The 19,685-nt window shown below is 44.4% G+C and overlaps 1 protein-coding gene across 5 annotated transcripts in view; it reads right to left on the reverse strand.

Annotated features, from left to right (window-relative positions):
- Positions 1-19,685, reverse strand: part of PLEC (plectin) — a 1,447,724-nt gene that overhangs the window by 1,121,676 nt on the left and 306,363 nt on the right. Inside the window, exon 2 of one of the 5 annotated variants that reach the window (XM_069621869.1) lies at positions 18,109-18,195. The exons of 3 other annotated variants lie outside the window; for them this stretch is intronic. In XM_069621869.1, coding sequence (XP_069477970.1) covers positions 18,109-18,111 — 3 coding nt within the window. In that variant the 5' untranslated portion in view covers positions 18,112-18,195. Of the gene's footprint in view, positions 1-18,108; positions 18,196-19,685 lie in introns of those variants that run through there. One more of the 5 variants, XM_069621863.1, reaches the window with a different exon arrangement.

Raw genomic sequence — 19,685 nt, forward strand, 5'->3', positions numbered from 1 at the left:
CGCACTGCATGTCAATTTCTTTTGTCCAACATAAATGCAATACATGTCAGTTTATTTAGGCCACATACAAAGCACACTGTATAACACAATGTGTCTGTCATGCTCCAGGGTGCTGTAATAATTATCTACAATAGGGTTATTCTTGTGAGCTGCCCGTGTATCTGGGTATTCATTAGCCCTGCGTTCTCTCACATGTTACATGGGGGGGGGCAGGGTACGAATTGCAACACGACATTCACCTTGCGTGTACACCCTGAAATGGTGCACTCAGACTGGGTTTGTTGCGCTATTCCACTCCTCGATAGATTCTGTAATGGCAATACGGGGTGGGCTGGCAAAGACCAGAAATGGAAAACAGTATTTTTACATTTTATTTTATTGTATATGGTTTTATTAAACCTTTACAAAAGAATTTACAGTAAATAAGAGAAATAAGAAAACAAGAAACAGATTCACAAGAAACCAGTATATGTGGTTGGTCTTATAGGTTATGTGACTTGTTCTAAAAACAAACTTGTGGTTTCAACGTGTTTGTAGTGAGAGGCATTGCCAGGAAGGAAAGGCTTTCTGCCACGGAGTGAAATGGCGTCCCTCTTGATAATCATGGTGTGACTAAGGACGTGTCTATTATTTAAAAAGAATAAACTTATATACATTCTACCCATCGGCCTGGTTCTTGGCTTATGCTTTGCAGAAGGGGATGGAGATTACAGTGGTGTTATATGCATCAAGGGCAGAGTTGGTCAAGAATCCAATTCAATGATCAATTGGTGTGGCACTCTTGATTGGGGGGGGGCAAACTCTCCAAATTAATTGTCTCCCCATTAATGTATTCTACACTAGCCTCTACAGTGCATAAAGACCCTGTTGTTCTGAACCCCATTTCTATGATGAAAGTGGGCATGGGGGGAAGAAAGGTTTGGCATGATGGGGCAGTGAACACAGACAGCATCTCTACTGGGGTCTGAGAGGGGGAGGGGAGATCTGGACAGAAATGATACTCAGCAAAGCAGCGGCTATAAAAGCCCCTCCCAAACCACGAATACAGCTGCCTTTTCTGTACCCCCAGATTTCTTTCCCTGGGTCAGTGCTTTTTTGGCTTTTTTAACACATCAATGACACAGATAACGAGTACTTTTGTGTCCATTGAGCTGTAGATGTTTCATAGGTTTATGGTCATTTGTTCGAATCAAAAGATTCGAATAGCCAAAGTTTCGAAACAAAAGTTTTGAAATCAAAAGCTAAGACATGCTATGTTTAACATGGAAAGTGGATTTCATTCGACACCAATCCATCGACAATAGTCATGGATTGGTTTCAACTGAAATTCACTTTTACATGTTAAAAGTAGCATTTCACTGCCTTTTTGTTTGTAACATTGAAACGTTACATGGAGCTGTCCAGTGCTGAAATTACAGGCCTGGACAGCTCCATGCAATGTTGCAAGGTTTTAGTGTATATTGGGGGGTTCACCCTCCAGCCCCCCACCAACCCCCATGCCACACTCTCACTCCCCAACCCTAACCCAAGCCCCAACCCTAACCCTAACCCAAGTTTCGAAAGGCAAACTTTAGAATTTTTTTCGATCAAATTGTCATTCGAAACTTTTGCATTTCGAAAAAAAAGATTCGAAAGTTTGCCTTTTGAAACTTTTCTATTCGAAAAAATGACCGGACACCGTTTCATACACTAGCTGTAGCCTGTGTCAGAGATTTCTGTTACCTTGTTATAAGTACTGCATTATGCATGTTTTACATATAGGCTCCATGTCGAATCTGTAAAGTGACATTCACCAAATGCATAATCATAGACAAATTATGCCTCTCTCTGTGCCTCGGTTCTTGTAACTGGCTGTAATGGGAGCGCCCGGAAACACGGGTGTTAGACGCATCTGAAGGTTGTGTGTCAATCCTTCCCGCAATGTCACCTGGGGACGGGATCATATGACATCACTTCCTGTGATGTCATCAGAGGTCATGGGTCAAGTGAAGTCACCCCCACTACCCCTGTCATTTCGGTGAAATGATGTCCCTGGTCTGCTGTCCTTTGGCACCTTGTTGTGCCTAGGCAGAGCCATCCTGAGGCATGGGAGATCTGTGCGGTGGCCCACGGTCCCACTGTCAGAAGCTGTGTGAGGGACCTTGCAAGGCACCTCCTCAATCGCTGTGCTGCATTCTATGTACTTAGCTCACGTGAGCCCACATTGTCGCCTCCGAACCTCCTGCGCCTCTCTAGAGAGAGACACCTGTTCCTAGTGGCCCATCAGAAGCTGCAGGCCCTTTAATGACTGCTTATCACTTTCTTTTTTCAAGCAGCGCATGAAAGTGGGGGCGATTTACAAGGATAACCCATTTAAGAGACCATTGTTTTGGAGGAGATGTTCATAACGTTTCTGTGTTAAGAAATGCAAATACTCATTTTCCTTCTGAAATAGCGCACAAAGCACCAGTTAGCTGCCTACATCTAAGCTCTCCTCCAGGTCAATTATAATATATCAAACAAAACTGTTTTAGATTAGCTACATTATTTTCAGATGTTCATATTTAATGCACCGAAAAGAGTTTATTTTTGGTAGGGTGGGATATTCTCATATCATATAAGAAGCCTGCATTTGTCAAACACAAACAGCTAACATTTTCACACATCAAATGTTGTTATATGTCTTGAAAATACATTTTCAAAACCCAAATGCCACTGTACTGCATGTTGCTGAATTGCATTCTGGTATATGCAGTCAAGATAGGGGAATTATGTCACAATTGTACGCTTTTTGCTTGACATATTTATGTAATGATTTTCATATTTGAGTGGGTGCCTCACTGTGGTATATGTACTTTTCAATTCATCTTTTTAAGTATTGTTGAAAGCCAGTTTTAGGGTTGAGGATGGGGAATGATGAGGGGGCAAGCGAGTGCTGAATATTTGCCCAGGATGTGGCAAGAGAGGGTGCAATCCAGGAGACTGGTGCAGTTATTGTTCCCCGATTGTGGCCATGTGCTGTTTTTCAGGGATGCATGCGGGTGGACAGCGTGACTATTCTCAGAGGGCGGATGCAACCCCCTTGGGTGTTTTTGAGGTCGGCAAGCTTGCTCAAGCTTTTGGCTAACAGGATTTTACCCAAGTTGTCAGGTTTTCAAGGCAGACACAAAAAGGTATCATGAAAGCGCATGCTCGTATTGGGATTTTGTTTTCCAGGGAATATTTCACTGCATATTGCTGGGATAAAAAGGTGAGCACCTTTTATACTTGGCCAGGGTATTGCTGGGATAAAAAGGTGAGCACCTTTTATACTTGGCTAGCGTATTTATGGAAACATTTCCTCTTTCAGATTATTTTTCTGTTGTTGATTACTTTTTCTGAAAGGTCAATGCTCTTTTGTCTGGTGCACTTACTTCAAAGGGGAAAGGTCAAGTGAACTAAATTTCTATCTTTCACTTTAAGATATGTTCACTTACTGTGGGTATATTCCTGGGTGCCAGCATTTGATTTTTGCTACGCGGGAAATTGAGCCATACTCATCCCCATGTCAAGACACCACATTTTACAGCACATGTTGCCGCAAGAATAGGAAAGAAGACATATGATTTACAGGAAGGTCTAAACGTATAACATCCTAGCAACAGTCTCCCAACCTGCTCAGTTGCCTTTGCAATTTTCTGCTGTAGGAGTACCCATTGATATAACGTTCCTTGGACAACCCGCGGTTGTTGGGTATCATTTCTGTTATCACAAACAAACGTGTTGTGTTAAGAAGTGAGAGAATGGACATTGAAAATTTAGTGTCGTTCTCCGATGAGTATTATAAAAAACTCATCAATCAACCTACATTGCTAGGAGACACCTCCAACGAAGTAGCAAACACTCCGCAGTCAAATGACGCAGAACTTTTAACCCAAAAAAAGAAAAAATTGATTCGAACGGAATCTCATGGTAAACTCATGTTAGCATACTTAAAAGCAGGAACAATCCCTGAAGGTCTACAAATTAAAAATGTCCCCCGAGTGTTTACCAACAACACCAAATTTAAGAGCAGATTCAGTGGGGTCAGTAATAAGTGTTCAAGAGACTTATTAATCTTGATTATAGAAACTTCAGAAGAAGAAGCAGCGATACAAAGAACAGAAATAGACACTTTTGAGGCGAAAATTAAACATGACAACACCATGAAAGATATGAAAGAAACTTTCGCCAAAATTGAAGAAGAAATGGCGAACTTTAAGAAAATAACCCTTGACAAAAAGATCTGGAAATTAAGAAAAGATGTAGAACAATATAAAGAGACTAAAACTTACCCTTACCTGATAGAGTCCTATTATGAAGATATTCAGAAAGCCAGTCAAGCAAGACCCTATAATAAGGGAAATAGGAAAAGATCATATGTCAACTTCTCCAACTCGTCAAATGCATCAACGAGCAGCGGATCAGATTCCGGCCAACAGGGCTCTTCAGGACCTCCCCCTCAACAATTTTTTCGGGGAAGGGGCCAACGCGGGCGAAACAGACAACAAGGCCCACCACGGATGAGCACCAGGAATTGGCCAGCACCAGCCCAACCGTGGTAATCCCCATTTACAATCTGTCTCCTTATGTTCTTTCAAGTACCGAAATAAGCGTCCTTTCCAAAGGACTGTCGTTTGTTCCAACAGCACAAGCCAAGCCCTTTGAAACAGAAGTTGAATTGCAGAAATTCTACAGACTTATTCGGTTAAAATACTTCTTCAGAAACAAAAGCTTGACGACCAAAGAAACCACTACCACAGGACTCAGAACACCTTCGAAATTTGTTCCTACAAATGCCATGGTCAGTCCAGCAATAGTGGCCTTTGAACAAAAGGTCTCCTGGGAAATTCAAAAAGAAATAAAAAACAAAAAATGTTCAAACAACAATCTATCTAAAGCAGAAAGACAAGCACTAAAAGCTTTACAAAACAACGACGATTTAATAATCAAGCCAGCAGATAAGGGTGGAGGCATAGTACTGTGGACGAAAGATCTCTATGAAATCGAAGTAATGAAACATCTTAATGACACATCCTCATACAGAGAACTTCCAGCTGACCCAACCACTCGCCTGCAAGAAGAAATCACCAGCCTCATGAAATACGCCCTGGATGAAAATTGGATAGACCTCGAAGAAAAAGAATTCTTGGTAAATCAACACCACACCATACCGGCTTTCTATTTGATTCCTAAAATTCATAAAGATGACAAACAACCCCCCGGTAGACCAATTGTAGCAGCCATCAATTTTATTCTCGAACCACTGTCAATGTACTCCGACTGGTTTCTGAGACCATTCGTTCCACAAATGAAATCGTACGTGAAAGACACCACAAGTATGATCAAAATGCTAGAAAACACATGTGTAGACTCAACAGATATTCTAGTAACTTTAGATGTGGTGAGTTTATATACCAGTATCCCACAAGATGACTGTCTCAAGGTAATGGCCAATTACTTATAAAGATGCACAGAGACCCTAAATTCGGTCCCGACTGCTTTCATAGTAGAATGTATCAGGCTAGCCCTCAAAGAAAATTTTTCTTATATAAAGATCACTTCTACAACCAATTGAAGGGGACAAGCATGGGAGCAACTTTTGCCCCAGATTTGGCTAATCTGTATATGGATAATTTAGAACAACAGTCCATATACAGTCTGAACAATCCCTTCCGACAATACATAAAGAAGTGGCTACGATATATCGATGATATATGCCTCATATGGAGCAGCACCTCAGAACTCTTAGCCTCTTTTCATCAATGGCTGAATCTTCAGAATTCCCATATTCAATTTACGATCCACACTGACTTAAATAAAATACCATTTCTAGACTTAGAAATACAGAAAACAACAGAAGGTTCAATTGAAACAGTTCTATACAGAAAACCTACTGATAGAAATACCTTGCTCAATTATGCAAGTTTCCATCCGTCAAGTCTCAAAGAAGGTTTACCCTACGGTCAGTTTTTGCGTATTCGCAGAAACTGTACGAATGTAGAAAAATATAAAGAACATGCTAAACACCTCAAGTTGAGACTCAAAGAAAGAGGGTACCCGCAGAAAACCATACACAGAGCATATAAAAGAGCGCTACATATAAATCGTACAAGCACTCTAGAACCAGCACAACAACAGCAAGAAGATAAAATAACTTGTGTGAGCACGTACAGTCCGATTAGCAACATCTTCAGAAAGATCATACGCAAACACTGGAAAATGATATGTACAGAAGATTTTAATCCTCTGGTCCCCAGGTTTGCATTCAAAAGACAACCTAACATCAAAGATAATCTGGTACATTCTTACCAGCCTACAAAATTTAAAAAGTCTGCACAAACATCACTGTGGGGCTTACCGCCTGTAATGGGCCACCACCGATGTGGCCATTGCTCGGTGTGTGCACAAACAGCCACTTTCAAACAAATCACTTTGTGCAACAAAACCATAGAATTGAGAAACTTCACCAACTGTCTGACATCGTGGGTAGTTTATGCCATCAAATGCCCTTGTGATTTCGTATATATAGGCAAAACCAAACGACCAGTGCGCCAACGCATTAACGAACACAAATCCTGTATTCGTAACTCGGTAGAAAATAAACCATTAGTGGCCCACTTCGTTCAGAAATAACACAAATGCACAGACTTTATATGGTGCATTATCCAGGTGATACACACCTCGCCACGCAATGGAAATAAAGATAAAACACTCACTCAAGCTGAACAAAAATGGATTTACAATCTGAAAACTGCCCAAAAGGGTCTAAATATAGCCGTAGAATGGAGTGCCTTCCTTTGAAGAATTAAATCATGTTAAGGCATACCCCTCTATACATCAGTAAGTCGATTAACTGACAGCCTATAAGCAGCCCGTTGTATCATTAAAGAACAATATCCGTTTCAGTATCACCAGATACAACCAACCATTAGGCAGAAAACATACATACAGAAGCGGCATCCGATTTGCTCTATGAGAATGCCAAACTATGCTATGCAACAATAGACAATATCAATTATATTGATCTAGGTTCCACAACGAGTCAGAACAGTGGAACCTTCTTTATTTGATTCTTGCAAATATTGTTCCTTAAGACTAATCCTTCGCCATGCAAAGTGGCCTATAGCGGTATTAAACGTATGAACAGCAGCAATATACACTTACAACATCTTGCGTATAATTAAACTGCGCTGTTTAGCCATATATGCTTACAAATGGCCGCGATTTTTGTTGCCGGAAGCAGCTCACGTCAGCGCACGTCAATAATGCGTGCATCCCGTTCATGTGACGCATATAAATCTATATGTCCCACCCCTTTTTCGTCTCTGTCTACCCTTTCAGCGACAGACGAAGGGACATTATCAGAACTCAAACACCATTCGCCGCGAAGAAATACCAGAGGTAAGCTTGAACGTTTGCAACCGTGTAGTGACAGCTGCCAAGCACTTCAGACTCTTGCAGGTACTCAAATTCCAGTGGTCGGTGGCGTGTGAGTAAGCACTTACTTACACAGAGGCACTCCCCCAAAGTAGAATCTGCATCACTAAGACAAGATACCTTATGGGTACGAGTCTTTGAAACAATCATTACTAATCCACTGCACAGTGAAACATAGAAGCCCACATCACCGCATACACGCGGTTCACGTCAGAAATGGCTACATGCAGATTCAGAGCCCGCTAAACAAAAGTTGTTAAGTCACTGATAGATGCAATCTTTAACATCTTATAATATCAAGTAGACACATGAAGTTTAATTATCATTAATAAGACAGAATCAGTAGTCTATTAACAAAGAAAGTGTACAAAGGCAGTGTGACAACATAACTGTTCTGGACAATAACTGAAAGAGGAGTACAACAGATTGACCTCTAACTGAGCCTTTGTTCTTTAGGCACAACTTCCGATGCCACCTACGTAAACGGTTTCGATACGTTCACTATTTATCTAGTGGCACAGAAGCAGAGAATTCTGAAGATTCACCTAGACCAAGAAGCCTAATGTAAGTTTCATTTCCAATTTTAAAATGAAGATGTCTCCTCCCTATATGTTGACTTTAGCATATATATAAGGTAGTAACTTCCCTACATCTGTCCCCTTTTAATAGGGCTCCAGACAAGGGGTAAAATAGAAGATACCCCACAACTTTAGCTCCGTGGTCCAGAACAAAACATTTCGACCACAGGTGGGTGCTGCGTTCTTGGCAAAGTCATCTGACCATTACCTTAAAAATAACCAAAAGAGTATAGACCGTTCCTCAATGTAATACAAGCATTATTTATGTTTCTAGATCTGGCTTTTCGTATGAAAAAGAAAAAGAGGTGAAGACGTAAAGCTTCAATAAAAACCAGTATTGTCCTGAAGATGGCCCATTAACAAGTCCTTAGACTACCGTAGACAACGGCGGGACTAATAGAAGGGGCCGAAACATATGTCAGCTCCGTGGTCCAGAACAAAACATTTCGACCACAGATCTGGCTTTTCGTATGAAAAAGAAAAAGAGGTGAAGACGTAAAGCTTCAATAAAAACCAGTATTGTCCTGAAGATGGCCCATTAACAAGTCCTTAGACTACCGTAGACAACGGCGGGACTAATAGAAGGGTCCGAAACATATGTCGACTTATAGAAAAACAAAATGTTTTTTCTGATGTCATGTATATTATTAACGACTAATATGCCAAAAGAAAATTCAAATTGTTAAACCCTTATGTCACAGTATGAATGCATAGTTATGAAAGGTATGAGTGACGTATGAAAAAGCCCACACATGTACAAGTTTTATACATATAAAACATATAGTTTTTAACCGATTATTAAAAGATTTATACCTTCATAAATTAACGGTCTATGAGAAATTTTTCCTTGCATAAATGTTGTTATGCCACAAAAACTACTGCTGTAGATTGATGTAACAGTACCTTAGTACCTACACCTGTGTTGCCGAAAGACCAAAGAGAGAGGGGTAGTCAGTCTGTTGTGTTTCCCGGATCCTGCTAGTCTACACTCGGTGAACAGTTTTGGCCGGCTCACCCTCTCCAATCAAGGCTCAGGGGGTACATTGAAGAGGCTACCTTCTCATTTGGTAGTGAGCAGCACTTGATAAACGTAGTTATTAGTTGCTATTTTTTTACAGTCAAAATAATCTTTGTCTGTAGCTTCTGAAATAAAAGCATATTGCTAAATTGAATAATATGCCCAAATATACACACAATAAAAATAAAAACATTTGTGAAACTTCTGCAAAAACAGCAGTTAGTTTGTGTTCACAAAACACACTCGCCATATTTTTTAAATGCCTTACACGGACAATATTTTTTAAACCAAAGTTTCAAAACACCTTATGCAAACAGTATTTCTACCAATTACATCTAGGAAGAGATGTGTTGAAGTTCCTGAACCACAGACTGCGCTCAAATGCCTTAGCTGTCAAAATCAGAAGTCTATACGTTATTCAGCTGTCGCTACTTCAGAAAATGCCTCACTCCTGATATTGCCACATAGGTAAATGTTAACATTGGTAATTCCTATACTGGACGCCACAGTGTATTTGTCTACTACCTTATGCATGGCAACCATTTTTAATTTAATGTCCCATGATACCTTTGAGTACTAAAGACCCATTGTATGATAGCACTGATGTCAGCAATCCACAACCATAGCGCAGAGTTCCTAAGAGACAAATTAAGCCTACATCACCCAACAAGGACGCTCAGATCAAGCAACGACATCCGCCTGGAACCGAAACCCTACCCCAAAAGAAAACTCAGAGGATCTTCTTTCTCTCACCTCGGACCGAAAACTTGGAACGACTTACCAAAGAATATACGTAACACAAGAAACCACCTATTATTCAGAAAACTCCTCAAATCCTGGCTCTTTACTGCATAACTAGAAGAACGCCCAGAGGGGCATATACATAGCTGAGGCAATGATTAGTGAAAACACTGTTCCCGGATCCCACTAAGCAATCAACTTAAAACAGAATCTAAGAAAGACATCTACAACATACAAAACTTACCAACTGAGAGATAGCTATAACAGAACGACACTAAAGACTGAATACATAGCTAGACCAGGACGTAAGGACAAGGACGATTCATCAATAGCACCCTGGCCTCCGAATTACACCCAAGCACCAACAGACCACAGTCAAAATAGATAGCGAGGGAATAGGGGACTGCCAATCTACGGCACTAATTCCAGAGGGGGGACTAGACACACCCAGTCCCATCACACTAACTTCAAATACAGCACAGCCGAGAACGCGCTGCGCCATCACTCACAACAGTTAGATGGACAAGAAAGGAAAGTTGCAATTAAGCCAACCCATAGGAATTCTAGTTAAATAGAACTAGATCTGCAAGGACTATGATATACAAACCACTAACCCAACCTCAAATCTCTGCATACCTAATTCACCCAAAAGTCCACACAACCATTTCTCACCCAGCAAACCGCACACACTTCACCACACCGCAACAACAAACAAACAACACATCAACCGCACCAGCAGCACACATGGTCTTGCTTCGGTCCGATACTCACACCAAATCTCAGCGCACGGTGGAAACCAAACTGAAGCCGCCTAGAGCACACCATTTATCTCACGTTACTGCTCCCTCTTCACCCGACTAACCTACCATGTCCGTCTTCTTGTTTTACAGATCCGCCTGAGCGCCTGGAGACCGTTGGTGACAGTGCGCGATATAAATACCTTTAACATTAACAATTCATGCAAATAAGGGGGGCCCACACTTCTGTTGCTGCCCGTGGCCTTGCAAGTCCTAGAGTCGGCTCTGGTCTAGGGCAGGTTCAGTGGAGCATCTTCTCTTACCATTTGCGATGAGTGTGGTTGAGACATACTGTTCATGCTCGGTCCTTATCTGCTCCCGTGTTGCTATCTGATCTTTGTGTGCAGAATAGTAAGAACATGTTCGACTAGTATGGGCAGACCCCTTCATAAAATGGCTCAAGGTGACCATTGTGCAGACAGATGCTTGTGAAGTAGGGATAGGCCAAGCCTTGTCGCAAATCAGCCATTGGACTACCGTATGATCTCGCCTTCCCTATCACCTTTCCCCCTTGTTAGCATGTTGGAGGTCAAAGGTGATGCCAGTTCAACAGCTCACGCTAGCGCCTTACCTGACCCGAAAACAAGCCATAACTAGACGACAGAGAAGGAGACCCCCTTTTTTTGAAGTGCCCCTAATTATTCTCTATTGGTGACCTTACATTAGCCTTTATTCTGTATGCATTTAATGTATTTATAGTATTCACTACTGCAAAGTATCACAAATGTAATTTACAATAAGGTCTGCGTGCCCCTCTACCGAGAACAAACACGGACAAATAAGCTGTTCTATGGGGACGGTGCCCACTCGGGAGGGTATAAAACCACCTTTTTTTGAGCTCATTGTACCTTTCACAGAGGAGAAATATCCATTTGCATATCAGTCTGGACGCACCCACCTGGGCAGTCCTGCACCGAAATGCCAAGCAATTCCCCTCTGAACAAGAGTACCAACAGAAACCCCAGGCACGTGTTTCGGCCTAGTTGGGCCTCATCAGTGAGGTAGAGCTGTGCCTCTCTGAGCAAAGTGAGCAAGGGGTCCGCGTCTGGGTTACCCCAGGTAACTTAGGGTGACCAACCCCAAGTCCCTTGAAAAAATACAAAAAAGGTAGCAGGTGCCCCTTTCTACAGCGAACATAGCATGATAACCTGCTCTGTGGTCTTTTCCCACTTTGAGAGTCTGCAGCCAACGCTTTTAGCTCACTGTACTTTTCACAAAGGAGGAATATCCATTTGCATATCAGACTTTGTCCCGTCCACAAGGGCAGTCCAGCTCTGCAATGCCAGGCAAACCTTCTTTGAACAAGAGTACCAACAGTAACCCCAGACATGTGTTTCAGCCTAGTCGGGCCTCATCAGTGAGGTGAAGCTGTGCCTCTCTGAGAACAGTGAGCGGGGGTCCATGTCTGGATTAACCTGGGTAACGTAGGGTGAGACCCCAGGTTTTACAAACTAAGCAAGGTCGTGGGGGCACAACCTGTTCTCCGGGATTTCTTCCACTCAGGGGGGTCTATAACCACGTTTCAGCTCAATGGACCCTTCTCAGAGGAGAAATATCTATTTGCATATTAATTTGGTCCCACACACAAAGGCAGTCCCGCACTGAAATGCCTGGCAATTCTCCTCTGAACAAGAGTACCATCAGCAACCCCAGAAATGTGTTTCAGTATTTTAATTGCCTGAAAGCAGACTGGAGAGGCTCTCAGTTTTAAAACCCTGAAGTCATATGGCTCATACATATGATTAAGATGAGCCTTTTTAGTTTCCCAAACACGCAGTCACATAGGTTTAGTTCTATGCTGCCAGGTGATACAGGGATTCAAAAGAAGCTCCTAGTAGCTATTAGTGTCAAGCTACCCTGGCTCTTCTAGGCACCAACCAGGAGCTAAATGGCGTCCAGCTCCCCTCAATTCCGATCCCTGTGGTGTCAAACTACCCTGGCTCTTCTAGGAAGAAACGAGGAGCTAAATAGCTTCCAGCTCCCCTCAATTTCAAACCCTGTGGTGTCAAGCTACCCTGGCTCTTCTAGGCAGCGGGCATGAGCTAAACACTTGCCAGCTCCTGGCAATTACACTCCTGTGACCCATAGACATCTGTGCGGTGTGGCATCAGTGCACCCTTACCATGAATTTCCCCACGGTAAAAGATATGCCAAACGTTCAAGCTATGCAATTGTGCCAGGCTATGCTTTGACGGTACAACCTCATCTGACCACGCGGGACGTCTCACCGCATTTTACCACAGCATTGTTTCATGGGAAACAGCTCCCCATACCCCATCCTTCCCTCAGCTTTCCACAAACCATATTTGTGGAATTTCACAAATATTGTACCCAGGCCGGGGAAGAATGAGTTTCAGCCCAACAGGGCCTGTTATAAACAGCAACAGATAGTATTGACAAAACCGGAAGAAAATCTTTCACCAACCGCAGAACCCCAACTACTCACACGGAGTAACATACCAGTGTACCTACACTTGGTACCTGAGAACCACGGAAGTTTATTCTCTCGGAAACAAGAAAGGGAAAAAAGAGAAAATCTTGTCTATATACCTGCAAGCATATACAACATATGCGTGTGTCATAAATATGAAATGTATGCACTAAAATGTGAAGCGTAACACAAAATTGACACACAATACAAAGTAAAGAATGTGTCTTGATAAAGCCCAAGAAAGGGCGAAAAAATAGCACGTGCAAAGAAATGTTGGCACAAGGGTTTTTTGTAAAGAATAACACATTTTGCATTGGCATAAAGGCTTTATTTAAAAAATAACGCATCTTTCAGCACAAAAGTCACTACTAAAGGGAATACACTAAGTGAAATAACTTGTGTCGTAATGATGAATGTGAAACAAAACTGAACAAACATTAAGTGAAGTAACTTGTGTTTATAATATGAATGTGGAATATATTGAATAAAGTGTAAAAACTGTATGAAAAACACTAACAAGTGTGTTCCTCACAATCATTATATGATTTGGGAACCTGTGGGGACAACTGAGCGTGAAAGCGCAAAGGCTCACATAGGGGAAAAAAAGCACCTTTCATATTAAATAGACCGACAGGTGAATATCGGTCCCTATTGAGCCATGCAGCCACTGACCCCCAACTAAATGTGGACAGGTCAGTTATTAATGAAACATAATAACAGAAAGGAATCCAAGCAAACTAAACCAGGGGAAGGGCGCACTGACTGATACTATTCACCCAAAGCAAGAAACATTGGCAGGTAACAGCCCTAAGGTCCCACGGGGACCCTTGCCTCAGTCTGGCCCACCAAGCCTCGGCCTAGATGGGTAGACCATTACTGGCCAATCCTGCGCCTCGGGGGGGGGGGGCAGTGCTTATCGCTACATTGTTTCATAGCCTATGTTGAGCAACTTTGTGCGCTCAACCCAGTTACACAGGGGGCTGGTGCCGAAGCATTTGTCCAATGTCATATGTTTTATTTGTATAATGGAAACTCTCATTATGCTTTCCGTGCTTTAAATGCAGCAATACAAGTCTGTGAATGCACAGAAAAACACATTGACAAAGCCAACAATCTTGGCCTTTATCCTATTAGCCAGCTCTTGCCTTTATACGGGCAGGTACTGCCAGTATTTGCCCTGGTGCAACATCACGGGCATTAATACCATGGCATTCAATGAATTTTCTGTACAGTGCCCCTTTCCTCAAGCTTAAAACAATAAAATAAAAAAGTAAAAATAAATACTGCCAACAAATCCACAAGTACAAAGATAATAGACCTGGAGGAAAGCTCAGGGGCAACGAGTTTGTCGTGCAAGCAAGAGGCTGCAGAGCAACACGGGTTCGAATCCCGATCAGGTGCTTAGACACTGGTTTCCGGTACTGAGCGTCTTATCAAAGATTAATTCATTACTAACGGCCCTGATGTTGTGAAGCAGTCGAACAACATAAAAAGAAGCCTTTTTAAGGGCACACTGCGCTGTCCCTGGGGAGCATGGACTCCACAGCACTCCATGCTGTGTGTAGCCTTTTGAAATGCACTATTTTGTTTGTGGAAGGATATACACAAGAGAGGATGTTTGGTGACAGTGCTTAGTCCAGCTGAACTCCTCTGCCCTCGGCTATGGAAATGATTTTGGCAAGTGAATGCCGCACCACTACAAAGCCAAAACTAAATACAAGACCGGGTGAGCTCCTGGCGCTGGACTTGGAGTCACTTGGGAGGGATCTGGCCGGTGGCTGCTTGGCACGCGAATGAATTATTGTGAAAAGAGCCAGACTACTTTCCTGCTGACGGTCTAAGTAGGGGGGCCAGTGTTGAATTCCGGTTTCACCCAGCACTAATGTCATGGCAGGGTACAAGGGCTGCGTGGGCACTGAGGGGCAGCAGGGCCAGCTGTGGAGTCCATGCAAATACACACCCAATTAGCACAAATGGTTAGCAAGCCGTTCATCCTTGCTGCACCACTCTTCTACAGCGCCTGCCCCGACTATCTGTGAAGCTCCGGCGCTATGTTGAAGGGGTCAGGCTAGCTGCTTCGTGCCGGCCTGTGTAGGAGCTGTGAAAGTGGCACTGCCCTGCGGCCACGGCACGGCCTCCCGCCAATCAGAGCATGGCGCTCAGAGTCACACTGTGCCTGCCGAGGGGCACTGCGCATGTCCGCAGTGCCAGCCTGACTGTGGCAACTCTTCCAGGGGGCATGAAGGGAGGCGCGAGCGCTGCTGCAGCACGGGGATGTACCAAGGCGGCGATTTAGAGAGGGGGCTCGGCGTGTTCCATGTAAACCGCATCCGCTCCATTGCAAAACGCGTTCCAAGAGTAAGATTACAACCGATGGTTCGCACAGCCCTGCGGTTTATCACGTCGGGCCTGATTTACAAACATGTTTTCAAATGGGAAAGTCCCATTGAAAACCTGTTTGCAAACCAGGGCCTGCGAGGGAAGGGATATCGTTCGAAAAATGCCTTCCCCCACCTCGGAGGTTTATGGGAGGAGGTGGGGGGGGGGGCGGTTGCTGCTACACATATTCTGCCGATGATCGCCCACCCTTCAACCCCCACAATTCCACACACAAGCCCAGAATAAGGGTATTATGGGAAGCAGGTTAACAGACATCTCTCAAGGACGTTCGGCAATCACAGACGGTGTCGCTCCACCTTTCAGCAAATCGAACAGCACGCGATGGCACATGGTAAACATTGATCACAGGGCAGCAAGGGAAAAGAAAAGATGGCTAGAATCCACAGCTGAAAGTATAATACCCCATTAACGGGGTTAGTGCACCGTCAAACCACTTTTAAGGTGTGTTCTCACATTTAGAAAGCAACTTCAAATGACACCATGGATTGGGAAGGTTCTTGCCGCCCCCGCTGGCCCCACTGTTCTAGCCCTGTGCTTATATTAATTAATTTAGTGGGAGTGATCGGATTGGTGATGCTGGCCGGCCCTATGGACTTGAAAGCAAAGGTCGTGATCTGGGACACCCCTAAGCCTGGGCCAGGGGCTGGCATTATGCCAGTTGAAGGACTGGCACTCATGAATCCATCAAGACATGTCCACTCAAAGTAACAAGACACACTAAAAGCAGAACAATGATTGACGCAAGGCTTTGAAATCATAACTGCTGGCATTGCTCTGGGCAGACATCCTCACAGAAGCAGACACGCCTGATTCGGGTCAGCCATTCCATGCGCGTCCACGCATCTCTCTTCAGTGTTGGAAAAGGCGCCCCAAGTGGCAGGGAAAGGCCCTTGTGTGGGGCCTGAGGAGGGCAAGGAGGCGGTGGTCTCCGGCGCAGGGAATGTGACCCCGCTGCTGTGGTTGGCCTGATTGCTTTGGGGCAGGAGCAAACCTGATTTGCATTTTGTAATATCACAGCAGGCTAAAAAAACGATGGTTTCCAAGGCCCCCCTCAACAATTGCCAGTGGTGTTGATTATTTGGAAGCTATTCCAGCGTTATTCGGTGTACGGAAAGGCAGTGCCGCAATGGGCAGTGGGCAGACTGTGCATTAGACCTCCTATATCCCCCCGTAAGTTTGGGTACTGCTGACTTGGCCTGGCTGACTTACATAGGCCCAGAAATGACCAATGCAAAGCGTTCCTTGTTAACACCTGCATTCCTGTGCATGCAGTTAGGCAAGTGAAATCGTGATGGGGTGTCAGTACTTGCATGTCAGGTGACCGATATAGGGAGGGCCTGGGACGCAGGAGACGGTTCATTCGCTCAGCACTTCTTAAGTGTGAGCGACATGAAGGAGAGTGTTAACAGCTTGTAACATTGACGAGGCACCAGAAAAGTCCCATGAGAATGTGTAAGTTAGACGGCCCCACACAAGTAAGTTCGCCCCTCCAGAGTTTTTGAAGTTACCACCTCTCCCAACATTTGAAATGTTATCCTAGTTGCGCACCTGCCGAAAGGTAGAGACTCATGCTCAAAGACCTGTGCATGAGGCAAGCAAACACCACAGGCGCCTGTTCACCCTCACAGCTCCCTCACAGTGTCTCCATTCCTAAGAAGGCCAATAGGCAGGGCCGGCCCCGGGTCTGCCACCACCCTGCGGGAGTTTCCCAACCGCCAGTCGCACCCCTCCCTCCCACCTCAGATGCAGAACAGCAGGGGGTTCCGTTATATGGTTCGGCTCAGACCCCTGCTGTTCCTGTAAAGTTTGTCTAAGGGCGTTTTTCTCCACGTGGCAGGTGAGTTAATGTATTTGATTGTTTTTGACATGTACATGGGTTATATATAACTGACGAGTTTGAAGTTTGTCCCTATGTAGTAGATTCTTTAAATTAACAACTGGACCTCATTCTTTTGATGTAGGTTCTGTGCATGATAGGAAACCACACTGCAATGCATCTATACAGGTCAGCATATCTTGACTTTTTCACTGCATCACTGACATTAACAGGACCTTGATTTTACAGAACATGTAACTTAGCAGAGGGTGTGGGTTGGCTCTAGAATTGGAACCTGCCTGTGCTGAGCGCCACTTTTATTTTGGTTGGAAGAATGTTCTGGTGTCGCAAGATCACAGGAGCGGGTTGGGGTTTAGCCTGGACCCCAATTTGGTACGTACGAGAAGTGAGTTTGCTCCTGGTTATCTTGCTTCAAATTTCGGGGTAAATAATCCTTCTAACACAGTAGTTCGTGCGATACAGGTTCGCTTTTATAAGTGGTATTTTGAGTGGTTCTTCTCAATACAATGGTGAGTGTCTAGAACACTGTTCTGGCATTTGTGCGCTAGCTCGGTCAGCCGACACGTGTTTCGACCCGGAGGGTCTTTCTCAAGGCTGAACAATATTCAAGAGTGCAAAGTGATGTGTGATAAATGACAATTTGTGACAAACATGATTTAAATACATTGGGTTAACGTGGTCGGTGATGTGAGATGGTGGTGACAGATTAAAAGCATTACATGATTGTACATTCCATTCATAGTTGGATTGGCATACCAGTTGGAAAATGAAGGGGGGGAAAATGGGGAGAGAAGAGAGAGAGGTTAGCAAGAGAGGCAGGAGGGGGCGAATGGTAGGAATGATGGTGGAGAGGAGGGTGGTCCTCTTACCATGTAAACAATTCTTCGAGCCCCAAGTGGGGTCCTGGTCGTGTTTGTAGTGGCTGTCCTTGCGGCAGTCTTGGCTCCTGTTGGGCCCTGAAAATAATTCATAGGGAAAATAGTGGTTTGTAGATAAACGGTGGATGGCTGTTAAAAAAGTAGTTTTGGAGGGCCTAGTGAGAGCCCATAGCAGACTCCCGTGCCGTAGTGGCTGAAAAGTAGCTGTAGAGCGAAAAACGGATTGTACCCAAAAACGCTGTTCCCTGTTGGAATGGGCGTGTGGTCATGCGTTTGAGGCAGTAAACCCCCCCTGGGTGAGCTGGGGGGAAAGGAGTGCTTACCTGTATACGAGTGAAATCTCGTGCTGGGTTGCTTCCCTGCGGCTTCTGTGGGGAATGGAGTGCCGCCATTATAAAGTACTCGCGCATGCGCCAAACAGCTGTGGTTTGACTGGCGGCGCATGCGCGAGTGTATAGTGTCCCTGTGGACGCATTCGCGCGTGTGCGAGTGTGTAGTGTCCCTGTGGACGCAATCACGCATGTGCGAGTGTGTAGTGTCCCTGTGGACGCAATCGCGCGTGTGCGCGATTGGGTGGTATCTGAACAGTGGCCAGTGCCTGAAAGAACAAGAGTGCCTGTTGGGACAAAAGGCCTTGTTAAGGGCAAATGGGGTGGGGATCGAACTCTGGGAGTGTGCAAGGCTAAGTTGCTGTGGTCTAAAATAAGAGTCAGGAGGGAAATCCTCGTTGTGTCTGTGGGTGTGCCTCTTGTGGGTATTAGAAGGCACACTGGCTGGAAATTGGGGGTGGAGGGGTCCCGGCTGAGATTGGCCATTAGGGGTTCCTAGAATGTGCATTGGCTATTGATGGGTGGAATCTACGCTTGTTGGACGTGCTGGGAGAAGCCCAGAGAGATGGTTGTGGCGGTCTGCCCTGCAGTGGAGAGGGCCAGGTCAAGGTGGTGGTCCACCTTGAGTTGGTGGGAACTGGTTGGTCCTGATAGTCCTGGTAAAGAGCCTGTGGTGGCTCTGGTCCGGTCCTAGGTAGCTAGAGGTAGAGGTCCATTGTGAGATGTGACATCAGAATCTTATCCTGCCGGTCAAATCCGTTGTGGCTTGGGATGATGATGGCAGAGAGGTCTGGTCGTAATCGTTGTTGTGGCCAAACGGCCTGGTCCATTCCATGGTGGCTGAAGGGCGGTGTATAGGCCCAGAGGAATGTGCCAGAGTAGGGGCAAAAGAGGGAGTGAGAAAGTTACAGAAAAACATTGAGGTCGTGATCTTTGTTTAAACCATTTTTAACACATCTGAAGTGGCAGATTAGTCGCGCTTCTTCTTGTCTGAGTTTTTGGATTCTGTCGCCTCCTCTGGGGCCCAGCCGGGCAATTTTCAGTCCGATGAACCTTATCTCGCTTTTGTCATCCATCTGGTGATTCTTCTGCCAGTGATTGGCCAGCTGTAGTTTTGGATCTTGTGAATGTATACTGTTCATATGTTCTCTTATCCTGATGCATGTTTCTCGGATGGTGCTGCCAAAGTATATTTTATTGCATACGCAGATTAGAGCATAAATCACACATTTACTTTTA

This window comes from Ambystoma mexicanum, chromosome 5q (assembly GCF_040938575.1).
Source record: "Ambystoma mexicanum isolate Mex_15411 chromosome 5q, UKY_AmexF1_1, whole genome shotgun sequence".
Lineage (NCBI taxonomy): Eukaryota > Metazoa > Chordata > Amphibia > Caudata > Ambystomatidae > Ambystoma > Ambystoma mexicanum.